Source organism: Wasmannia auropunctata, unplaced genomic scaffold (genome assembly GCF_000956235.1).
Source record: "Wasmannia auropunctata unplaced genomic scaffold, wasmannia.A_1.0 LD336062.1, whole genome shotgun sequence".
Taxonomy (NCBI): Eukaryota; Metazoa; Arthropoda; class Insecta; order Hymenoptera; family Formicidae; genus Wasmannia; species Wasmannia auropunctata.
The window spans coordinates 95,834-120,118 of record NW_012026828.1 but is presented as its reverse complement, the minus strand read 5'-3'; the positions used below and the strand labels follow the sequence as shown (position 1 = coordinate 120,118).

General features: G+C 42.2%; 2 protein-coding genes across 5 annotated transcripts in view; both read right to left on the bottom strand.

Moving 5' to 3' along the window:
- LOC105450367 (putative uncharacterized protein DDB_G0274855) overlaps nucleotides 1-23,989 on the bottom strand; it is a 39,791-nt gene extending 15,802 nt beyond the window's left edge. For all 4 annotated transcript variants that reach the window (XM_011690161.1, XM_011690160.1, XM_011690162.1 and 1 more), the window contains exons 1-2: nucleotides 21,319-23,989; nucleotides 12,762-12,810 (exon numbers count right to left, since the gene is read on the bottom strand). In XM_011690161.1, coding sequence (XP_011688463.1) covers nucleotides 12,762-12,810; nucleotides 21,319-21,511 — 242 coding nt within the window. In that variant the 5' untranslated portion in view covers nucleotides 21,512-23,989. The remainder of the gene's footprint in view (nucleotides 1-12,761; nucleotides 12,811-21,318) is intronic.
- The window catches only part of LOC105450368 (probable nuclear hormone receptor HR3), a 104,342-nt gene that overhangs the window by 61,627 nt on the left and 18,430 nt on the right, over nucleotides 1-24,285 (bottom strand). The gene's annotated exons all lie outside the window — the stretch shown is intronic.

The following is a 24,285-nucleotide window of genomic DNA, read 5'->3' as shown; positions in this document are numbered from 1 at the left end:
TCTGCGGCGAATAAAGCCTAAAAGTCGGTGAAGTACGGCGTGTGCGCGCACGAGCTCCCGTACGCGCGTGTGAATTACTTTCGCCCTGGGGGGGCATCGCATCTTATTTAGGTCGTATACATCGAGCGTATACTTCGGTTCTGGCACGAGCGTGTCGGTGGCGTTATTACGGCATCGCTATTATCATGAGAAAGAGAGAGAGAGAGAGAGAGAGAGAGAGAGAGAGAGAGAGAGAGAGAGAGAGAGAAATGCGCAGGTGACCCGATCGTGTGCACGCGACTCGCGCTTATCCCTGCCTGTCGACCTAAGAAAGACGACTTATTGGATACTTATTTCATGCATTCGGCGAAGGCAACAGTCGGCGAACCGTCGAACTTGATCTATGTAAATAAATGATTCCCCAGACAGTTTGTGCAAACGATAAACATAATACGTTCTTAATCAGAAATAAATTCACAGGCATATATACTAAATGTCACATAATATGATATCAATAATGAATAAAATGTATTAAAACGACATGTATTATTAATGTGTATGTGACAAATCTGCAGTCAACTTCTGCATGGCGACAAAACATTTTGTGAATAATTTAGAATTAGAATTGAAGGATCTTTAGATGAATCAATATGAAGGATAATCTGATAACGAGACTTTACTACTCGATTAATTTAAAAAATGCGACCTACTTTGCAATGATTTAATTAATTGAGATAATTTTTCGCGATACTGATATTTTAAGACACTTCGCATATAATAACGTAATTTCATGTTTCCTATCGTCGTCTTCGTCCCAACACGTCACGTGGGTATTTCCGGTCGCCTCGCGAGGACACAACGGTCGTAGATAACAACGGGAATAGTCTATCTTCTAATAATACATTTTATGATTACACCATGTAAATTATTTCATCGTACGTAGTTAGTGCCGCACAATTTTTGCACGCTACCTGCAGGACTCAAATTATCTAATTAATTTAACACATTGTCCTTTCGATGATTTCGTTTAAGATTTTACATCTCCAAGAGCCTTTTAATTTTACACAAAAAAAATACTTTGTCTAAAGCAAAAATAAACATATATGCAATATCAAAAGGTGTGTGAGAAAGTTTCATTGAATAACAGAAACGTGATTTGGAATTTATTGAAAAACGAGAATTCGAAATTGTATAGCCGAGCGTGAAATACGTCGAATCACCCTGTGTTTACTTCTGGTATTGATTTTCACCTGAGACAGTCCGTTATCATATTGAAAAGTTTTTGGGTCTAATTCTGTCGCGTGTTCGGTCGCAATGGGAAAGGAGCAAATCTCTGATCGTACACAGCCTCGCGCGAATGCGCGAGATATCGCCGGAATGAGAACCCGTGCTTTTCCATTCGCCTGCGTGCAGCATGCGCTCGCGCGCGCACACACTCGCGCGTCTCTGTATCGCCGTGCGTGCGATGTAGGTATTACTTAATAATATCCATAACCGGGAGAGGTAAATGCTGGAGTGGGCGAGAGAACGAGAAGGAGAGCGAGAAGGAGAGCGACAGAAGAGTGAAGAGAGGAGAGGGAGAGAAAGCGGGATAAATGTCGCGAAATCGCGAATGCTCGAAGATGTAAGAGAATGAGGGAAAAGTTGCCCGTGGAAGATCGATGATGCGAAAATGAAAAGCACATCATTTATATTCTATAGCATCAACAAGCTTTCTTTAGAGTCGAGTGAATTTTTTCGCGAGAGAGGAGAGATCCATTAATTGAGGTTCGTGCGTCATTAGATGCTGGCGAATAAATCACATTTTTTTTTTCGCGAAATCTTTCCCCGAGTTCTTCTATAAAAGATAATTCAATTTCTTATCTCGCGAACCGGTACTTCCATTGTATTTAGCGCTAAATATGACTGTCCTACTATTCAGTGTTGAATATTGTAAGGTTCATTCGCGAGTTTGCAATCGCTGCATAAATAAAAGTCGGAGATCTATATTCAGCGATACACATTTGTGTCACAAATTTTATATATATATATATATATATATATATATACATATAAAATACTGAATAGAAAATTGAACTAAGTAGAGAAAGAAACTGTTTAATTGAGACAACTATTTATATACATAAGACTATGACCGAATTTTATCGTGCCAAAATATAACATCTATCCGTTTGAACCGTTTCGAGATTTCCAGAGGATATTGAAGCGATTGTTTAACGTGGTATAAATAGCAACATAGTAACCCTGTTTGACAACATGAACTTTTCATTGACGAGAAAGATAATGTACTGTCGTTATCAGCCTTCGGGGAACGACTTCTACGTTGCTATCTGGCATTGTTAGGATGTATAGCTTTTCCCAGGAGGCCACCTTCTCCCCCTCGAGGGGACGGGTGTACCTGCACGAAACGAGCCGAGGGATAAGTTTTATCCTTTCAACCCACCGCTGCGTCGTCGTTCGTCAGTGTGAACAATTCCGTAATGTCGCGGCGATCCCCCGAGGACGCGCGTCGAGAGAGAGGTATCACAAAGGGACAAAAACAACCCCGAAGAAGAAGCCGCGGTGACACTTGCCCGCCCCGTGGTCGCACTCGCTCCTCCCCCACCTCCGCGTCGGCGGACGCGCTCGCATCACTCACTTTCACTGACGCGCCGTGCGGCCCCGCGCGGGCCGGCCGCTGCGGTCCCTCCGCGCGCAAGGGGTGGCACCCCGGCGCCGGCACGGGAAAACGTCGATAACTCCTCTCTTTCGCTCTCGTCGCGGCGCCGCCGGACAACGACGACGTGCACAAGTCGACGATGCTGCAAGTTATACCGTAGTATAGCGGGTGCAGATGAGGACGACGACGACGACGGCCGCGACGTCGATGTCGTCCACCTACGGCACACCGATGCTGCTCCGTGGGTCCGTGGCTCGCGGGGCGTCGACTGGCACACTCGCGCGGACAGTCACGAGCAGCCCCTCCGCATCCCGACTATCCGCGCGCGAGGGCCGCACGCGGGCCGAGCAACCGCAAGGACGGGCCCCGGCTCGCCGCGTGCCATCGGTCACCTCGCGGACGCTTCGCGCGGGTAGCTTCGCGGCGAATCACGGTGACACGCGGAGTGTCAGGTATGGCACCCACCCGGAGATCGCACTCTCTCTCTTTCTCGCGCGATCGTAGTCGCGCGGCGCGGTGCGGTGCGGTGCGGCGCGGCGCGGCGCGGCGCGATGCGATGCACTTCGCGAGTGCCGGTCACTCCGCGGTTGTTGCGAGAACGCACGCGGCTCCACACTCCGCGGGTCACTCCGAAACGGGCACGGCCGAGCGCACACGGTGCTCGCGTGGGAGAGGAGCAGGGAGATGCATATACTCGCGCGAGGCACTTGAGGGAAAAAAATCACGCGACTACGACGATTGCGAACGATCCCTTTTTAACGGGCACCGTGGCTGTCGCGCGACCGTGGCTCTGGGTTGACTGGTACGCGTCGCGCAAGACCAGAGAGAGCCAGCCCCACCGTTCGCCCTCTCGTTCCCTCTCTCGTCCCCCTCCCCATCAATGCCTCTTTGTCGGTCTTTCGCGTTTGCAAGTCGGTTGAAGAGAGAGGGAGAAAGAGACGAAGAAAGCGTGAGCGCGTTGGTGAGGAGGGCTCGGTGCGCAGGGCGCAAAGTGGGGGCGGCGGGGGGAGGGAGGAGGGAAGGGTGGAAGGGACGCGGGGGGAGGGAGGGGGAGGGGGGCGGAGATGCGAGGGAGGCGGCGAGGAGAGAATGCGCGTTGTGAGTAAGGAAACTCTCACGACGAACGAGAAGAATGGGGTGGCAGGGTGAGAAAGGAAGGCGCGGAAGGTAGAGGGCTTTCAGATAAGTCGAGACTGAAGAGATGCGAGAGGAAAAGGGTAGTAGGGTTGTGCTGTAAACAGGATCACGTTGGGGTAGGTCGAGTCGCGGCCCGGTGCTCCCTTTCGATACTTTCCGGAGTCTTCCGCACGGACGCGGAGCGGATGCTCCGATCGTAAGGAATCCCCCTCGACGTTAACCGTCCTGATTACTAAAAGGGTGGACAACAGAACGTTCATAATAAAAAATATATAAGCTTTTGAGATGGCTTTCAGCTTGAGAAGTTCTGCATACGTGCTTATATATGCTACATTACATCACTGCAACATATGATGTCATACGGAAAAAGGTTATTAGGGGAGTTATAGATTCTAATGCGGATACCAATTTATAGATTCCGATGCTATTTTCGTTCGTGATAAGCTTTCATCTGATATTTAGATGTCGCAGATGACTCGTATGATACAACTTAACTTTCCGCATTCACATATCCTATATTTACAATATCGATAAACATTTAAGCATAGAAGATTACGATGCATCTTCAATTGATTTGGAGGAAACTTATTTCATCAAATCAATATGAGATCACACAATCTGCTTAGGGCGTGTTAATGCAATCATATGATCGGAAACTCTTTAAATCTGTTAGTAAAAACTTCATTTGAATGCGCCTTTTTTTTCATCCGACGTCCCGATTGTGTCAGCTCTTCATCGTTGCGCGCTAATAAATATAATAAACGACGATTTCATAACGATCCCTTCGTAAATGTAACACGTATATGTGACAAGAGGGTGGAGAGGGAAATGGAGAGGGGGTTAAAAGCGTTTACTTTCTGTCTACGAGCAGCGAGGCCAGTTACAGGATGGCGCACGCACTCACCGTGCCGCGATCGATCCCCGAAACGATCGATCGGTGAAGTAGAGATGCCGTTGTCGTCGTCGTCGTCGTCGTCGCCGTCATCGTCGTCGTCGTTGTCGCTGCAACCAAGCAGGCGTTACCCGCTTAACGGCGAAAGACATCGCCGTCATCCGGGCCACCGTTAAGGCTAATCGTGAATCCCGATCCCGTAGTCGGAGCAGCGCGGTTCGAATTAACGTTCGGCTATCGGGAACCGAAAGCTGATGAGAATTTCAAGAAGGCATCGGTGATTTATGCGAGGGAAGATCGAGCTAGCGGTCGAGCATTTAAACTTGGGCGTATCGTCGTTTTAGTTTCGACACCTTAAGCTTTCTATTATCAAGGAAAATTGCAAATTTTGGTTTTGTAGCGTGTCTCTCGTGATGTTTGAACCTTAAACATACTTCTCTTACTACCGTCTCACATACAAAATGTCAAAATACATAATCTTTTTTCAATATCAGACAACAATGAAAATTAATTACTTGAAATTATAACCTGTACCTACCGAAGAGAATCGCTCAGAGTAATTTCATTATCTTTTGTAGGGTAGAACAGTTCAAATTAAATTAATGACTTTTAACATTTATACAAAGTTAACGTAATAAATAACACAATAAATAAATTAAGATTAATATAGTAATTACAGAGATTACTGAACTTGGTAGAAGCGCGAAATATTTTTAATGAGCGCTTGTCTATATAATGAATTATACGCTGAGATATATAGAAGGAAAAAGTAACAGCAAACGTCGATACATTTTTTGAGACATAAATTGATAACGTAGATCCTAATGATTTAAAACATTTAATAATTGGTCTCTCGTAAATAAATTCTAACCATTTAAACGTCTTTTCTTTGGTTTTGCCAGTCTTTTTACTTAAATTGTTTCATTCTATCATCTTTCTTATCAATAAGCATTCTATCTCTCATTCTTTCCTCTTTCTTTTAAATAATCGCTGTAGACAGTTCCTTTAGTCTCATATTCATTACGCAGTTTTGTAAATTGTTTTCAAATTTCCCCATGTTTCTTGAAAAAAAAACTGAGTCGAAAAATCCTGAGTCATTTTTTTCTTCAGTGTTAAATAAAGCATTAATGTAAACAAAAATAGCTCTTAAATGACACTCACTAATCATATAGCATTATTCCTTATAAGAAATTAAGTCGAAAAGTTCTGAATCATTTTTTCTCTATAATGCTCAATGAAGCAGTAATTACTGCAGTAGTGATCCCTTTATTTAGAACTGTAGCACTGTAGAAAAAAATGGTTTTTTCGATTTAGTTTTTTCAAGGAATAACGCTATATGTAATTAATGGTCGGTATTTATGTAGACCCGATATTTAGGTAATTTATATATTTAAATATTTTCGTAATTACAGTTCCATCTATCCATTTATCAGATATTTTAAATTTGACGTTGCACGGCGTTGTTATATCGGCAGTTCTTTTTTCGGCGTAACAGTTCCTCTTCGCTTAGAGCCGAGATATATGTATAGAATCTTTTCCCGATGATCATATAAAAGCATCCGCGACACTCGATATCGCACCGTTAGGTCGTTCACTCCCTCCCACTCAAGCTCATTGTCGTTTCGCGCATTATTCCAGATGACGGTTTTCTCCGCAGGTATACGTGGGAAGACGCGGCGCGATCGAATCGATCGGCCCGAACGGGAAGAGGGCCCTCCCATTATCTGGCCGTGAAAAAAAAAAATGAACCGGAATTCTTAAAATCTTCTGACATATAAAACCGAACCCCGTCATGCGCTGCGCCGCGAGACGGAAGGGCTTAGGTATATCGATCGCTCGGATCCGGATCGTTCGAATTTCAAAGCACTCGTACCTTCGGAGCGCGCCCGGAAATATTTATGTAACGTAAATACTGCACGAATTTCGCGCGGAAACTGAGCTGCGCGCTAAGCATTTCCGAAAATAATTAGGTTAACGTGTTATTATTATAGTTAAATTTCTGCGCAAATTATTTATAAAGCATTAAAGCGCTTACTCTCATTTTGATTTCTTCTACACTCATTATACAAAAAGATGCATATTGAAAAATATTCTTAAAATGTGGTTTTCTAATCACATTAACACACGACACATGACGTCACGTATTATTACGATCACGTAATGCTCGTAATTTATATATTATTACAATTTCAACATAGCGCTAATTTTGGCAATTGAGTAACAATAAGAAAACAGGTCCTGCCGTTTTTTTTTCTCACAAACCGCATATTAAAAGCCTGCTTAAGTGCGGCGAGCGAAAAAGTCAACGATGAACAACATAATATTGCAACAATGTACTGTTATATGCGGACGGCGATATATTACTGTTATTGCGAATTCTCACAGTTCTGCCGACCACATGGGCGTGGAATCGTGCGGGTTCGGTAGAAGACTTGTGACGCAATCGTCTACCGGTTATCTCGTCTGTGATGGAAACGACAAATTACAGTTATTTACGCGCATCCACTGTCAATGACCCATGCGGCTTGGAACCGGATACAAAAAGAGTGATGAATCGAACGGTCGAGGACGTTGCGGTTTCGAGCCGTGGGGGCCTGAATTGGGAATTTTATCAGCATATATTTCACGAATCACGTGAAATCCCGTTATTCTTATGATATCTCTCCTTTTCAGAACATCTATTATATCTCTATTATACTAATTCTCTCCTTTGAAATATTGATTTAAATAAAGTTGGGAGATAGAGCGTTAATCATTATTATTACTATTATTAATATAATGAAATAATTTATGTAATAATTAATATTATATATGTTTGCAATTATGGGTGTTGGTTTAATTAAATGATTGCAGAATTAATAATTGAACGGACATATAGACAAAGCGGATGTAATCTCTTGAAGTTCTTTATCAGCGCTTTTTGAAGTTGTATATGGATCAGTTGAAATTTATATTTTATGCGCTACAATAAACGCGATGAAAAAAAAAATAATTATTTGTTTATAGAGAAGTCGATCTTCATAAGAATATGTCATACCTTCTTCAACCATTTGCCCCTTTAATTGATGTTAAGCCGAGAAGATCAGCGAGACACTTATTAAATTCCTAGAAAGGCAAAATTAATTGTTGCCGAGAAGCATATTTTTTTACCTAAAAAATCTCGAGATGAAAGGTCATGTTTCGTCTTATCCGCGAGCAACTAGCAAAGCTTTAGAAAGCTCTTATATTTCAAGACAAAATGTTTGGCTACTCGGAAACTTATTCAGAAGGGAAATTGACTCGCGGCGAAGCGCCGGGAGTGGGGGCGGTCAGCGCCGTCGACTCTACCGTATCAATAATAACTTACACTCTCCTTCGTGACCAGCCTAGATACGAGGTGGCATATACGTCCCGCTTAAAGTAGCCAGCCCCCAGCCTAGTGTCGCTTGCGCGATACCAGTGTAAACATAATGCAACCGAGGCGCGATGTGACGCGGAGAACGGCGCGGATCCTCGCGTTCTTCATTCTGCGATCGAGGGGGTGGAGAAAGACGGGCGGGGGGGGGAGGCGGGGTGGTCGAGGAGGTTTTTTTTCTTTTTTTTTCGTTTCGCCTTCTCCCCCGTGCGAGAGGGAAGAAGGCGAGGCGACGAGGCGAGCCGACGGGGCAACGCCGATCGATAGGCATGTACGCGTTATACATATACGCGCGATCGATGCGGGCCTAGGCTCTCCGCAAGAGCGAAGGATGTGGTGTATAGGTATGTAGGTAGGTAAGTAGGTAGGCAGATAGGTAGTAGTAGGTAGGCTGTACAGTAGGTTGGTAGACCACGCTGAAAGGCGCGCGCAGGGATGTACCGTTAGAGCCGCTTCGCCCGCCGCCGTCCGACATGACGCCGTCCCACCGTCGTCGTTTTGCGTGCGAACTTTTGCGACGCCATTGTCATTCCCGTCGTCGTCGTCGTCGTCGTCGTTGTCGTCGTTGCCGTAAACCGCCCGCCGAAAACCAGCCGCGGAATCGCTGCCGCGCGCGTACCGCGATGGCGCAACTGCGCCGTGAAAGTACCGCAAATTTGCGACGCGATGCTGCCGGAATAGAGCCGAAGGAAACTTTCCACTCTGGGACCAACTTGTTTCCTGATAACGTTTATGACTCCTGTCGTCATTTGCATTAGTAAACCAACCACGTTTTGTCTATTGTATGACAGATTGATTTAGATTCCGTGACAAAATTCCCGCGGATTAATTGCCAAATAATTGGAAAATATATTAGCGAGAGGTAGTAAATATAAAATGTTAAATTGAAGAAAGATTACACGGCGACTATAGCGATTTTAAAGGGGTATCATTATAAAGGCATAAATCTTGATGGCCGTTGATTGTGTAAACTAACGGAAATGATTTATTTTGCATTTTAATGACTTACTTAATAACCTATTTATTGAAAAGTAAAAAGCTACGACATTCGATGGTAGCCCATTAAATTCTCGTAAACGTGCGTTTTCAAGTCGTCAAAGTAACATTTTTACTCCACGTTCTCTCTTCTGCAAATACTCAATTTCCATTTCCGCCGAGCTTTTGCCGCCGCACAAACATAGGTATAGAATCCACCATAGCGGAATCAGCGCGCATATATATAAAGTTTAATCGCGTAGGAAATACAGGAACTCGTTTCGCGCGCGAAACCGCGTTTACGAGAATTATTTTCCGTGTCTACTCGCGAATTATTGGAGCGCAGTAACCATGCTCGTTGAAAAAGCCGTCAGATCGAACTCGCGCGCGCGATATCCCAAGGTCGAAAGTCTCCGCGAGCCGTTTTCTTCGGTATAAAGACAGAGAGAGAGAGACTCGAATGCCGCGGCCCGCTCGCGTAACTGCAAGGCGAGCGGTGTAAACCGCCGCGCGCCGAAATCGGCGCGGCGCAGCGCACGGTTGCACGGGGCGAGTTGCTTTCTCATTTTGGGTTCATTGCGCTCTTTCGGTGGGACCCGCAGCGTTTGTAACTCCGCGTGCAAGTTTGTAAGGTGAAATTCCACGTGGAAATTTCCAGGTGGACTCCGTCGTAAATTACATTACGACAACGAGGCGTTTGACAAGCGGCCCTCTCGAACATATACTTTTAAGCAACCGGGTCCGATCGCCTCTCGCGGTGCAAAGTGAATTCGAAATACCGAGATCCCTACGTTTTCTTTTTCTCTCATGCGCTCTTATCCGCGACATATGTTCGCGGTGTTTTTATTTTTCTCTGCTTCTTGAAATCGTAAGAATCGAAGAAATGTGCGAACGATTTTTCTCATCGTCCGTAGAGCGTTAAGTCGATAAAATATTTATGAAAAGCCGCCAGTAGTTATTTAATTATTATTGATACTTACGGCATATTTACTTTAGCATATTTATTTACATTTATAATTGTAAGCTGTATTTGTGTACAATTAGAAATCGAAATCTAAAGTTAATGCCTGCAATTTTCTAATAGAGACTTTTTTCATATACTTTAACATATTTAGGTATTTGCGTTTAATTGTAAGCTGTATTTGTGTACAATTAGAACTAAAATCAAAATCTGAAGTTAATGCCTGCAATTTTCTAGTCAGGACTTTTCTCATATTTTATTATACCGCACAAATTTCTCTATGTGCACTCTAATCTTTATCATTTCAATATCATTTTAATTCATATTAGGATAAATCCCGGCAGTACTTTCGGGCTTATCTGCTGGTCTCGCGAACTGAGAAATGATCCGTCTCCGACGAAAACGAGACGGAGAAGGTGAGAGAAAGACAGAGAAAAAGGTGGTATATATTTAGGCGAGTTGGACCAGTGCCAAGCTCATCAACGAAAATGAAATCTGGGTCCTTCTCTCTCTCTTTCTCTCTCTCTCTCTTTTTCCCTCTCTCTCTCCTTCTCTTTCGCTCCGAGTCACTCTCAGCTACTAAAACGACGACGGATTCGCGATACATGCGTACGAAATTTTATCTCGTCGACCTCCCTTTGCATTTCGTATAATCGAGTTGTATTAATAGAGGGAAAAAGATTCAAGTGAAATGTAAAGATTCAAGTAAGAACTACGCAATCAAAGATCCGCGAAGTAAAGATATGCAAACTCTATATATATGTTTTGTGGAATGACGTTACCAAAGATCTATCGAAAGGTTTTGTAAAATTAATCATTCGTTCTGTTATATCATTGTTATTTAATATTAAGAAATCATAATCTAAAACACAAATCTAAATATACACCCAAGCAGAATAACAAGCCACAATAAAATTAAAATGAGTCAAAAAGTGACCTTAATAATCCATTTTGGAGTCATTTTGATGTCTTCAACTGACTTTTTGTTCTACTCGGGTATATAAAGTGCGGAATGAAAGAAAATATTATGCGATCGACGCTCTTCAAAACTATATATAAATCTGTGATATTGAAAAATTCAAAATGAAATATGCATAATTAAATGTATGCTACACGGATCTATAAAGAAAGAAATCCTTCCTAATCACGGCAAATTGTCCGGCGAATTTGCGGGAAAGAACGGATTCTTAGAAACGATGGCTCAACTGATTTACAACCGCCACGCTCTCCGCAGTAGTTCGGTTTACCTGGCACGAAACGACTTCGATAAACGATGACTCTAATAAAACGGCGTTCTACTGTGCGAGCGGCGCGATAAATATTCCGCATACGGCTTTCGCGCGACATTTCAATCACCCTTCATTATGGGTGTCGATGCACACCCGGGGCTTAGCTGGTGGCCGTATCTCGGTAGCGCGAAACCCGGGCTAGCTGTCGAAGAAGGCGCGAGAACGCGCAAAGGGAGAGAAACGTCTGTCAGCCTAGAGTCCCGCTTTCCCCGCCCGCGGCATCAAAATCGTTTCCGGACCTGGGTCGGGGTCCAGGTCCGACCATAACCCGCTCTCGGGTCCATTTTTGTCAGTCAGGCCCCTCTCGCTCTCTCGTGGGCGTTGCGCAACTTGCGTGTGAAAAAAAAAACAGAAAGAAAGAAATGGGCGTGTACTTTTGTACAGGATTATCGAAGAGGTACGATGTATACGAATTTTAATAATTTTAATGATAATTAATATCCATATAATGTATTCTTCTATAATCCTTTGTATTTACAAAACAATTGCTGCATTGATACTTGTGTTAATCCTACTTCTCTTCAAAATGCTTAATATTATTACTTTCAATAAATAAAATGATAAATAAAATAATTACATTAACATTTAGTTTGTTGTACTATAATATTTGAAAAATATCTAAACTGAACAATGCTTTCAGAATGTGTTTCAGAAACTTTTTGTTTTTGAGAGAGGAAAATATAATAAAAGATCCATTTTTTTTATTTTGACGTATAAAAAAAAAATAATAAAAGCTAAGCACGCGATGTGGTGTTTCGGAACAGGTTTCAAGTCGCGTCACAACATCTCTCAGAATTTGATTGCGTAGAAAAGCTGACTGGATCAGTCAACGTCGTCCCGAGATCGTGCTGCCGATCGCCCGATATTTCTTCTGCCTAGGCACACTTCACCCTCGCGATCCGCGAGAGTTGATCGTTTTCACAACGATCCCATCTAGCATAAATCTATCTGCGATTATTGCGCAAACCCTCGATAGCTCACCGACACGGCTGCACTTTATCGTTCCCCGATCTATTTTCAAACGCCGCCGGCTAAGCCGGCGGGCGTGCTATGACACCGTGTGTGTATATATATACATATAAGTATATATTATATACATATATATATACATTATGCCTTGGACACGTATCTTTTCTACCGTAACACATTGCTTAACCCCTTCTGAGCCGCATAATAATGCGCTCTCCTGTTTTACGAGTTCTAACTAACACTATATACATATACCGCCGCGCTCGTTTATAGATAATTTGAATTTCCGATACGGCTTTTTGCATCGCGGTGCTCCATATTTGTCTAATCCATAAATTATTCAATTCACAGATCATTGTATTCGTGCACCATTACTGTTACTGATTTCTAATTTTACAGTTATATATAGCTTCATAAATTTTATAATTTGTCATATATACGATTTGAAAGACTGTTTATCGGATGATATCGTTTGTATTTGTTTGATAAAGTATAAATGTACTCACCGCAAAGTGGCCGTCAAGTATGCGCATAGAATGAAAATAATGATCTTACCTGGAATAAAAATACAAGTGTTAATATGGAATAAAGGATATTTTTTATTGCTTAACTAAATGAAATAATGTTCATCAAGTAAATTAATTTTATTAAAATTTTAGAAATTTCAATAAAAAAGGTGTAATAATAAATGATAGCTTTAAGCAATTATAATTTATATTAACATGTCTGTATTTTTATATTTTAAATACCTTTCGAAATTATAATATTAAAATATTAAAATAGTATTTAATATATGCCGATATTATATGCTGGTTATATTTACATGGCCCTATTACGTTATTTTATTTAATAATTTTGTTTAATTATGTTGGAACAAATAAGACGCATAATTTTAATGTAATTTAATTTCTAGCCTCTAAGATCTTCTAGCCCTCTAAGATCTTGATTATAGTCTCTAAAATTCTTAAATCTCCATGGATAATCGAAATTCGAAACAACCTAATCTAAAAGTAAAGCGTTTCAAAATATCGAGCTTACGGGAGCGATCCGATTGTCCATCAGATCGCACAGGATGACGCAGCACCGATTCTTTTTAAAAAACTGCGTGGCGCTCCATGAATATGAACGTTTAATCGACCGGCAACAAACAAAAAGTTATTAAAATTTGATCGGATAACGTTTGCCTCGTTTAACCAGAACCGCGTGCGTTTGAAACTATCAAGAGGACCGCCGTCGATGATTCCCGAATACAACCGAGCGATTCTATAACAATAAGCGCGACTCTAATTGTAAATCAAATGTATCACGAAGATGAATACCACAGATTTCAATGCAAAAATTATCGACGCTAAGTTTGAAGATCAAGCTTAACGTCTTTCACGCGCGCTAGGGCTTTCACTTTAAAACGTTTGTAATATGCTCAAAACTCGAGCGAGAGTGTAATATCGGAGACCTGAGAGATTGATAACGGACTCAATTTCCAACTGTATCCGGATAAAAAAAGCCATTTTATGAATGTGATACTCTCCGCGGAGCCGTCAGTTTCGTATCGTGTATTTTTATACGCGGTGTGCAGTCAAGGAATTTTCCGATCGACCGCTGCAAATCGTTGCGCCGCGCCGCTGCGTGGATGCGCCTAATCACCAAGGTTTCAAGAAGAAGATATATTATACACTGTCATCTTGAAATCTTGCAAATTGAGTTATATATATTTGTTCGAATTGTATCTTTTCCCTTTAAGCTCCCGCCATCACGCATTCGCAAGCAATTATCTTCATTTATACCGAGTCACTATGGCAATCAGTGTGTTTCTTTAGAAATATATTGCGGCAGTACAGTAATAATTTCAATACAAACAGGCAATGTTAGCAATACATATAGCAATACATTAACAATACTTGACAATACTGCGCGCAATAGATGGCAGTACATGAGATAATTAGAGATTATAACAGTATTATACTGACAATACGAAAACAATACTATTAACAATACAATAGCAATGCTAACGACAAAGTGTGTTGTATTGCCATAATTATCCATCGCTGCACATTTTTTTAGCAGTGGTTAACCCCTCGACTTATACACATGTATTTTAAACTGTAACTTTAACTCAAGTATATGTATATCGTATTTGTTACAATACAACGTGGATTCTTAACTTGTAATCACAGATTTCTATACTACACTAGATCGCTAAGCTTAAACTTACGTGATGGGGATAAGACAAATTGAATTATCTGGATAGGATATTGCCGCTATTTGTAACACGGAAAAATCGCCAACTTCACAGTACATTCTTTTATGACATATGAAATAAATCTACGAAACATAATGTGTTGACCGGAAGTGTCGGCCATTTGCAATGTGGATATACTAATTGATTACTTCACCCTCATTAGCTATAAGTTAGCAGTCTAGTGTAGTATAGAAATATGTGACAAATATATAACACACTCTGTTCCAATCGCATGAATTGCCGAAAAACGGATTTAAATGCGACCGACGAAAGAAATGTTTTAAATAGAAAGCATAGAATTTGTTTAAAATAAAATCGTAAAACTTATAAGTAGTTTTATATAACAGGACGCGTTGCACGCCGTTTCTCATCCTGACATTCACTAACGATCTAACGATCGAAGGTGCTTTTTGGTTTTTCGCCAATAACGCCACCGACCGATCGCCGCGCGATTTTCCGAAGCGAAATCGCGCGAGAATCGACGTATCGTCCGCCATCTCGTCTCTCTCTCTCTCTCTCTCTCTCGCGCGCGCGCGCGCGCGAGAAGCGATCGTTGTCGGCGCGAGGAGCTGTCGCAATCGGAAGTTCCGTCTCGCAACCGGCGGTGCGTCGTTCCGATTCGACGCACCCGGCGCGAGTAGAACGGCTGCCGCGCGGTTCGGTGAGCGAGAACGTGCTTCGTCCGAGCCGCTTGCGTTCCGCTTCTCTCGGCCGAGGTCCATGTTCGTCCGCGCGAATAAACGTAACTGCGTCTTACGCAGGTTTTTCCTCTCTCCGCTCAATTGTCTCAGCCGTTGACTGACTGATGCGCAATATGCGGTAGAATGCTTGTGTTTCGAAATTCTTATATACTTTTATATACATAATTATATATATCAAGTTTTTTAAAATCTAATTTAAAAGGAACATTTATTTAAATATTTTTTATCTTTTTTTTGCAGAAATTTAATACTGAAAGAAGTAAATATTTACTTATTCTGAGTATTAAAAGTACTATTTGTTTAAAAGAAACATTTACTTGAATATTTATTATCTTCTTTTCGCAGTCTTACAAAAATCTAATACTGGAAGAGTGAAATAATTACTTATTTTAAGTATTAAAAGTACTATTTGTTAGTGCGTTTAATACTTAAAATAAGTTATAATTATTCCGTCTTTCCAATAAAATTTAAGGATATTTTATTCGCTTGTGTAAATTTTGTGTCTTATAATTAATATTGTTTTAGTTTTTTTTTCATAAAAATCATTGTTACATACATTGGGAAATTGAACATTATCATATATTTACACATGTAATACGATTTTTATCGTTTTTCATTTTCATTACATAAAGTCCCGATCAAGTCTCCTTCTAATGACCGCGTTCTGCAGATTTCTCGCGACGGGTGGTGTCCGTAGCTTCTCCGCGGCCGCTGCGCGCCGCGTCGGTAAGGACGAGCGTCGGCGATAATTTCGCGGCGAAGCGCGCATATCGAAAGCGCGACGCGGTCGATACTAACTCGCGCGAGTGATCGAGTGCGCGACTGGTCCGTCCGAGCGCTGCCGGTCGAGCCGAGCGGTGCCGAGCGGAGCCGAGACGACCGGCCTTGCAAGGCTGCAGGTCGTTGAACCCTTGGCCTACTGCCGTCGCGCGCGCCACGTAACGCGCTTACGCGCGAACGGGGATAGCCCGTCGAACGTCGGGGGAAGAAAAAGGACGAGGCGGGCGGACGCGCGCGGCCTGTGACTTTAGAAACGTTGACGAGGGCTGAAAGAGTTACGCGCCCGAGACGCGTATTTGTGGTGGTGGGAGTTTTCCTCGCCCGCGGGCTTCGACAACTGTGGCAAATTTTCCTTCTGACGATATTTAGAGGGTAAAATTTAAACAGAAATTCTTTTGAGTTACTGCCATCAGCGGTGGAAGTACGGTGTAAGTCAAAGAAAATCCCCTTGTGTTCTCTTTTATTCCGTGTAAATTTAAAAAGATTGAGGAAAATATAAACATATAGGGTACAGCGGGATAATTTGAATAGTGGAGTAATTTGGATAATATATTAAGCATTTGCAAGAATTTCAGCAGTGGCAGATCAACGGAGGGGAGGGGGGGGGTGAAGGGGGCGATCGTCCCTCCTTCCTAAGAGCTCTCCAAACAAATTTCGTATATTGGAAAAAGTCGGTTTAAAACGAATTGAGAAAAAAAATTATCAGAAATTATTTGAGACTAAACAATGTTCACTCAATTATTTTTAAATAATAAAAAATATTAAAAATAACATTAACGACAATAATAACTAAATATTCACATTTCATCATACCGTACCCCCCCCCCCCTCCAGAACAATTCTCTGGATCCATCACTGAATTTCAGAAAAATAAGAGATTTTAAGATATATTTCATTATATCAGACATTGATTTATTTTTATGAAATTCTTGCAAATGCTTACTATTATCCAAATTACCACGCTGTACCCTATACTCATCATACGCGGTATTAAAACTTGCGAGATTTTTTATTATCAAGAACTTTAAAGTTCAGCTTCGCCAGAGCTTCTATATCTGCTTTGATTTCCTGGACTAGACGAAAACAGAGTTAAAGAAGAAGATATAAAATTGCTTATTTTATACGAAATTTATAAATATCTTTTTTTTTTCTTTTGAGTCAAGGAAATAAAAAAGTTGTAGGATTTTTATAAACCTTTTTAAGAGAAGCTGTTACTTGGAATAAACAATTAAAATTGCGCTGGTCAAAAAGACGTGCGAGATTACGTATGTGTGCCATGATAATAATAAAAAAATGCATTTTTCACGAATATATTTAAGAAATAATGCCAACACAACACTAATTTTACACGAAGAAGTCGAGACATGCCATGGTCGTGTGCGATTTGCGCAATGCAGGGCTTCGCTGTCGGATATATTATTGCCGCGTAAAGCTGCCGCGTAAGCTCGTTAAAGACACAAATCTCGCGCGACAGACGGACATGTTGGATTAACAGACGCGATTGATTAAAGTAAATCTTTTAGTATTACAAGAAAGAATAAAAAAAAAGTTTTGTGTCAAATGTTCAAATTTTATCACGTATATTATAATTTAAATAGATTGGAAAAATTTATTATCTATATAAAAACGACTTGCTGAGATTAAAAATTGAAGAATTGGACGACATCAAGTGGCAACAATTTTCTCTTTCCTTGCGATTAAACAATCGCAATTAAACAATTGCGATTAAATGACATAATCTAAATTGACACTTTCTTACATATTAAAATTTTTTAAATTAGAATTTAGAGATGTATTTTTCCACTAAAAATGCAAAAAAAATATTTGATAGTACCTCCTCAATAAGATAGATTTAAAAAATCGTTTACTTAAAATTTATATTTATCTTTTTATTAGATCGTCTAACAATTAAATTTTTATATTTTCTAATAACAGAACACTTTGCATCATAGACGCTAATTTCTTGGAAAGAGAAGTACCTATTTGAGCGAAATTTGAGCAAAAATAAAAATATAATTACTTTTCTAAAAATATTAATAACGCCGAGTCGAAACTGGCAATAGTGACAAGAACGTGTCGCGCTACTGCCACGCTTAAATCACATTATTCTCGCAATCAGTCACGTTAACGGAGCCAGTCGATGTGATGCAGTTGAGGCCAACAACAATAATAATAATAACGATAATAGCAACTCCGTCGGGGAATGCGCTGGGTAGTTCTCCCGGACACGAACGGTAAAACGACAAGGAGCTCGACCTCCTAACCCCTAGACCTGCGGGACGCGCTCGCGCACGCGATCACGTTTTCTCGTAGCTCGCCTTTTCCGTTACGCGGTAATTTTACGCGGTGTGCGCTCGCGCGCGATCAAAACGGCGCTTTTAACGCGCGCGCGCGCGCGCGAGAACGGTAGCGCGAATCTTGCGCTGTTGTTGTAATCGCCGCGTTGGACTGCCAGGAAAAATTACCCACCGGACAACCGGTATTCACGCCCTTATGCCCGCTCGCACTCGTTCTTTCGAACTTGACGTGTGTCTTGAGCCAAACGCGTCGCGCGATGACAAGCGCTCATCATATAAAGCATCTTTAAAAACGATCGCGACACGATCTTTTTCCCGCGATCGCGGACTCGCGGCTAATGACGCCTGTTAAACCGGACGGCTGCAGTTTTACTCGTGTCTGATGATACTGATTAAATGGACAGTAATTTTCTTCGCGTCTCTGATCATCTTCAGGATAATTGTCAGGCCGGTAATTACAGTCAAAGACTTCCCGATTATTGACGTGTTATTATTGGCCGGATTCGCCAACGCCATTAACTGTAATTTAACCGACTACTCATTTCCTATCGTAATATGAGTTGTTGTCTATAATCTAGACGAGAAAAAAAAGTTTAGCTATATACCGCTAAATGTTCGTTGTGTGTGGCAGAAGTATCTCTCTCTCTCTCTCTCCGTGTCGTGTAAAAAATCTCCGCGTCTAGCGACCACATTGACGTACAGCTACGTCATATAAAATCAATGCGTTACCGACTATTGACGTACTAATGCGTCATATAAGACGTGGTGGGTCGGCGCGATTATTGATGTAACGCCGTGTAGTACGACTCTTTATCCGTTATATTTTAACACTACAACACCGATCATTATTTACATCAACAGATCCTACAGATATAGGAGTCTAAGCGATCTTTCAAACATAAAACGTAGCGGTAAATGCTATAAATTTAACTCTCGAATGTAGCTTTATCAAGAAAGTGTTAATCACTTTTTAAATCATTTTTATTTGATGGATAGCAATTTTGTTTGCATTAAGCAGCTCGCAACATCTTAAAGTTATGCATGATATATCGAATTTTTAAAAATGTGTTTTCTGAAACATATTTTGGAGATTTCACAATGGAATAGTTGTTATAGAGAAATATAAATATGCATTTGTAAATTAAATAAACTGAACGTATGCCACGCATGTAATGTAAATTAAATATATAGATATATTAATCGTACAATAAAAGATATATTGTATATGCAACTGATAATATTTTATCTACATCCATTAAAAGACTATGTTTATTTTTCGCTAACCGTTACTTTTGTAGTCATAAGCGGTGGAAAATGTGGATGGAGACCGGATATGATATTTTACTAATAAGTCTACAGTATATGAAGGAAATCAATAGTTTACGCTCAATCTCAATATAGAACTATTGAAAATTTCATATTGTTTTAACAGCTTCTTTTGTAGACATTACCTTTAAAAGATAACAACATTTCATTTTAACTTTTAAACATTCGAGAATCTGATAATATTTACACAGAAAGAACTCGGCGACTTGTTTGTTGCAACAATTTGTAATATTTTGAGTTATATTCTTTCAATTAAACGTGATGTGCATGCATTCAAGCAATTATTATTAGATTATTATATTAGCTTACTAATTCCAATTTTAATAAGGGCTCCGTAAGACTTACGTTTTACATGCAGTTGCATTCTTTTTGATTTTTGATAAAAATTATAGAAATTTAATCTGCTTCGTTAAGAAGCGTGTTTCTCTTTTTCAACCATTATCCCGCTTGTAATTCTCAACATTTAGGCTATCCTAAAATATTATAGCAGAAAGACGTATCAACGAACAATATATTAAATCGCAAAAGATTGCGTTTCAATGCCTTCTTACATAAGTATGTAGGTACGTTGAATTTTCCCATCGGGCCACCTATCTTTTCGTGTATCCGTGTCCGCGTCAAATGCCCTCTCTTCGTCCGTGAGGGCGCTCTCCAGTGAGCGCGACAAGGATGACGAGAGAGGCACGTGGGGGCTACTCATGCATCGGCGAAGTAACGGTGTCCGGTAACCGCGTCAGAGCCGGTGCTAGCGGTACTCGCCGGCGTTCCGTTACTCGACCGACAGATCCGCTAACGCGACTCGCGCTCTCTCTTTCTCGCTCGTTGCACGCCTGCTCCTTTCTCCGTCACCGCCGCCGCCGCTGCCGCCGCCGTGCCGTAGAGCCGACACGCCGCGGCCCGCACCGTCCCTCGTCATTCGGGCAAGTACCGGCGCATCGCGGAGCCGCTCCGTCTCGCCGCGCGATTCGCGTGCTGGCGGAGTAATGGCCCGGCGTTACGCCAACGCGATTACGCGATTACGCGAGCGAGATCGTGGACCTAACCGCCGCCCGCGCCGTTCCTCGCACACGGCACAGACGTTTCCAGAAGACAGATCGAAATACGGGACGTTTGCTCGACGTAAATAATAAAAGATTTAGCGTGTTTGCCCACGAACACGTTTACTACGATTTATTTATTTATTTATCATTCTCGTTGACGTTTTTGAGGAGCGCGCGCTGAGAAATTTCGAATTAGCCTTTTTTCCACCAAGAGATTTAGACTAGAAGCTTTAATGGGTAATTGAAAATTTACCAATACAATTTCACACTGCGAATTGAGGTGTGTCAACGAAATAATTGGGACAATATAGATATTTAAAAAATGTTTTAAAACTTTTTAGATATTTTCAACATTAGATTTTCTGTTTCAGTTTTTTAAACGTTTGTTAAATTTTTGCTAAATTAAAAAGAAAATTGTTATTAAAAAACGAGCGAATGACCAAATAACATTTCTAATTAAGATTTTCTATCATTTCTTTAAAAATTCTGCCGGACCAATGCATTCATTTGACATTATTACCATTCCTAATAGTTTGTATTCTCTCTTTCTTGCTGTCGTTTTTAATGCGTATTAAAATTATCTAATTTTTCAATTCTCTACAATTTATCGATAATAAAAAAATGAATGCTAACAGACCAAAGAAAAATCTCAAATCATTTTTTTTAAATCATCGTCATACCTGTTCCCGTGATCGGCGGTGATGTCAGTTGTGAACTACTTATATCTGGGGGCTGTTGCGTTTGTTGTTGTTGCTGCTGCTGTTGTTGTTGTGGTTGTTGTTGTTGTTGCTGCTGCTGCTGTTGCTGCTGCGGTTGTTGCTGTTGCGGACTGTTCGCATGCACGTTGCCCGGACTGGCTGCGCTTTCAGCCATTTTTTCGTGCGATTTGTTTTTGCTTTCAATAAAGATACTCTAATATGAGCTATGGCATTTCTACGTATGATAACTGTCGTAGACAGCGTCGTTGTTGTTGCGTTGCGTTGAGGCCAGCGACGAGATGAGGAGAATGAATGAACCAGTCAGTTCGAATAACCAGTCAGTCACTTTCGAGATTACTCGAGTACTTGCCTTGGGCTTCTATCCCATTATATTCTCGTCTATATGTAAATATTCATGTGCGAATTATTGCAGGATTTATTTGCATCTCTTCGTAAACATTGAGATCATCGTTTCTCGAGAGACAAGAGAGAGAGAGAGAGAGAGAGAGGGACTTAAAGAGAACACCCTTTTAAAGCGTCTTTCTTCATGAGGCGTGTAACGTTCTCGTCTCACTCTTAATCTTTTGTGTTGTCTTTCGTGCTTGATTGGTGGCTTTATATTGATAATATTGATCTGCTTCGTTACGTTCATTTAGATATCATTAACGGCTCGTATCGGTACGCCACACTTTTACGTCACGTTGACACGACGACGCGTCGATATCGAAGAGAATCTCGAGCTCGATGTATCCGCTTTTGATCGATTTTTCGCTATGCGCGAGCGGACATTTGCTTCGGTGCATTTTCGTGGGATCCTATCGATTGAGTTCGTCGGCATGAAAAGGATGTTGGAAAAGCGATGGCGACGAATCGAAAATGCAATTTTGCTGCACCGTCGTAAAATTCTTGAGGTTAACGTTGTTAATTTAAGACACTATACGGGAAGAAGTGTCGTTTATACGCTCGTGAATGAGGAGCAAGTGATTTTTGATGCGTTCGAAAGTTCGGAGGAACCGAGTTGTCAAGGGCCAAGGGGCTAAGAGCAACAACAACAAACATCAGGGTGGAAAGTGTAGAAGAGGGATAGTTGGAACGGCCTCGAGTGGCAGCCCCGCGCCGAGTCGATAGGTCAGTGGGTCTCGTTCGGAGAGGGTCGCTTCGATTCAACCACGCGTTTCCTCGCGCGCGCAGCCTCGGGAAAACAGCGAGGGAGCGTAGCGGTCGAAGTCCTTAGACCCGGTGCGAGTTCGATCTGCCCGACCGTGTGGATAAGGAAGTGCAAGCACTCTATCACCGAGACACGAAAAACTTGAAGCTTTTTTCTTTTTTTTTGAACAATCGGTGACGAGAGAGAGAGAGAGAGAGAGAGAGGAGAGATCGATTGCTCATAAATATAACGATTCCGTATTCGTGCACAAATTGATTTTGTCGATGTAACAGCTGTAATCGATTTTAACGATAATGGCTTTCTGCGAGGTCGCGTTGTCAAACTACAGCACATGAGGCAGCGACTGGTCTCTATTGTGAGTTATGACCAACGTGCTTGAAGAAGATGAACGCATGGGAACAGTTTCACCCTTCAACCTCATTCATAAGCTGTATTTATTGCCCGGCTAGTTGAGACAATTGTGATGAACACACGTTTTCTCAAAAATTGCTAGAATTGGAATCGTTTGTTCTATGCTATTAAAGATGAATTGAGAAAGATACGATCGGATAGGATCGAAGAGAATGCGAGAGGTTCAACGAGGGAGCTCGTGGATTTCGTGCGATTCCGTATCTCCGCAGCAGATCCATGTTCGACCATGGTTGTCGGTCATCGGTTTTTTCTTCTTCACTGAGATCATCGACTGTGCAGGAGAGTGCCGGGATCGTCGATCGGATTGAGCGAAGGACAACGGAGCGAGGCGGTGCTCGCGACCTTCGACGATTAATTCGACGGCTGCGGTCGATATCTCTCCACCGCGACCGCTAGCCTCGCACGCGATAAGATACTTTAACACTCGCGACGAAATATTTGCCGCCGGTCGTTGACGGCTATCCCCGATTCTCCCCCGTCGATTTCGTCGATCACTGACATTCTGGATCACCACACTGCCGTGGACACCCACATCGCGAATCACTCATACTCCTCGTGTGTTAAGTGTATCCCGGTATCATCGACGGTATTCTATGACTGTGGAACTTCCTCGAGAACGCTCTATCTCCGTTGACCGTCAACACGGAGTATCTTCCGTCAACTCGAAGTGTCTTTCTCCTGTCCGACGTCAAAAGATCTTCGGCACGATTATCGGCGACGTTGAGGTCGGAAGAAACAAGCTGGCGCACATTCCCGAGGATACCTCCTGCAGGAAAGCACGACGGGCTCGGGGGGAATCTCTCGTTCGAGCGCCTCGTGGTTTCACATCGTGCTCACCCGTCGTGATCGTCGACGATGGAAGCGGAGCTCGCAGCTCACGGAGGAAGGCACGTTACTTTATTTCCGCTGGCAACTCATACGAATCGCGCGCGCGATGAGCAACCCCGCGCGTACCCGGGTTAGATTCGCCGTGGAGGAGAGTCGTCAGGTCCTCGTCCCGGGCTCAACCTCGTCCCTTCTTCCTGCCTTCCTTTCGTTTCGGCGCTATGCACTTTACGGGCACCAGTGGCTCCTGCTTGCACCGACCACCACCAGATGGCATCCGGGGATGCTTGACTCGCCCCCGAGCAACCCCGTTGCGCCCATGGAGCCCTCGCCACCGCCACCCCGCCCGGGTTACGCTAGCTAGCGAGGGGCTTCGAGCCTTGCGCAATATTTATGGCGAGGTGGAAGGGCATTCTTCGTGGAGAGAGATCATTATTTAAGTTATGATGTATAGTCAGAAAGGGAGATAAGCAAGGGGGATGAAGTAATAGGGAGCCTTAATAGCAACGTAAATGAATAATAAATATTGTTGGTAATGACAATGA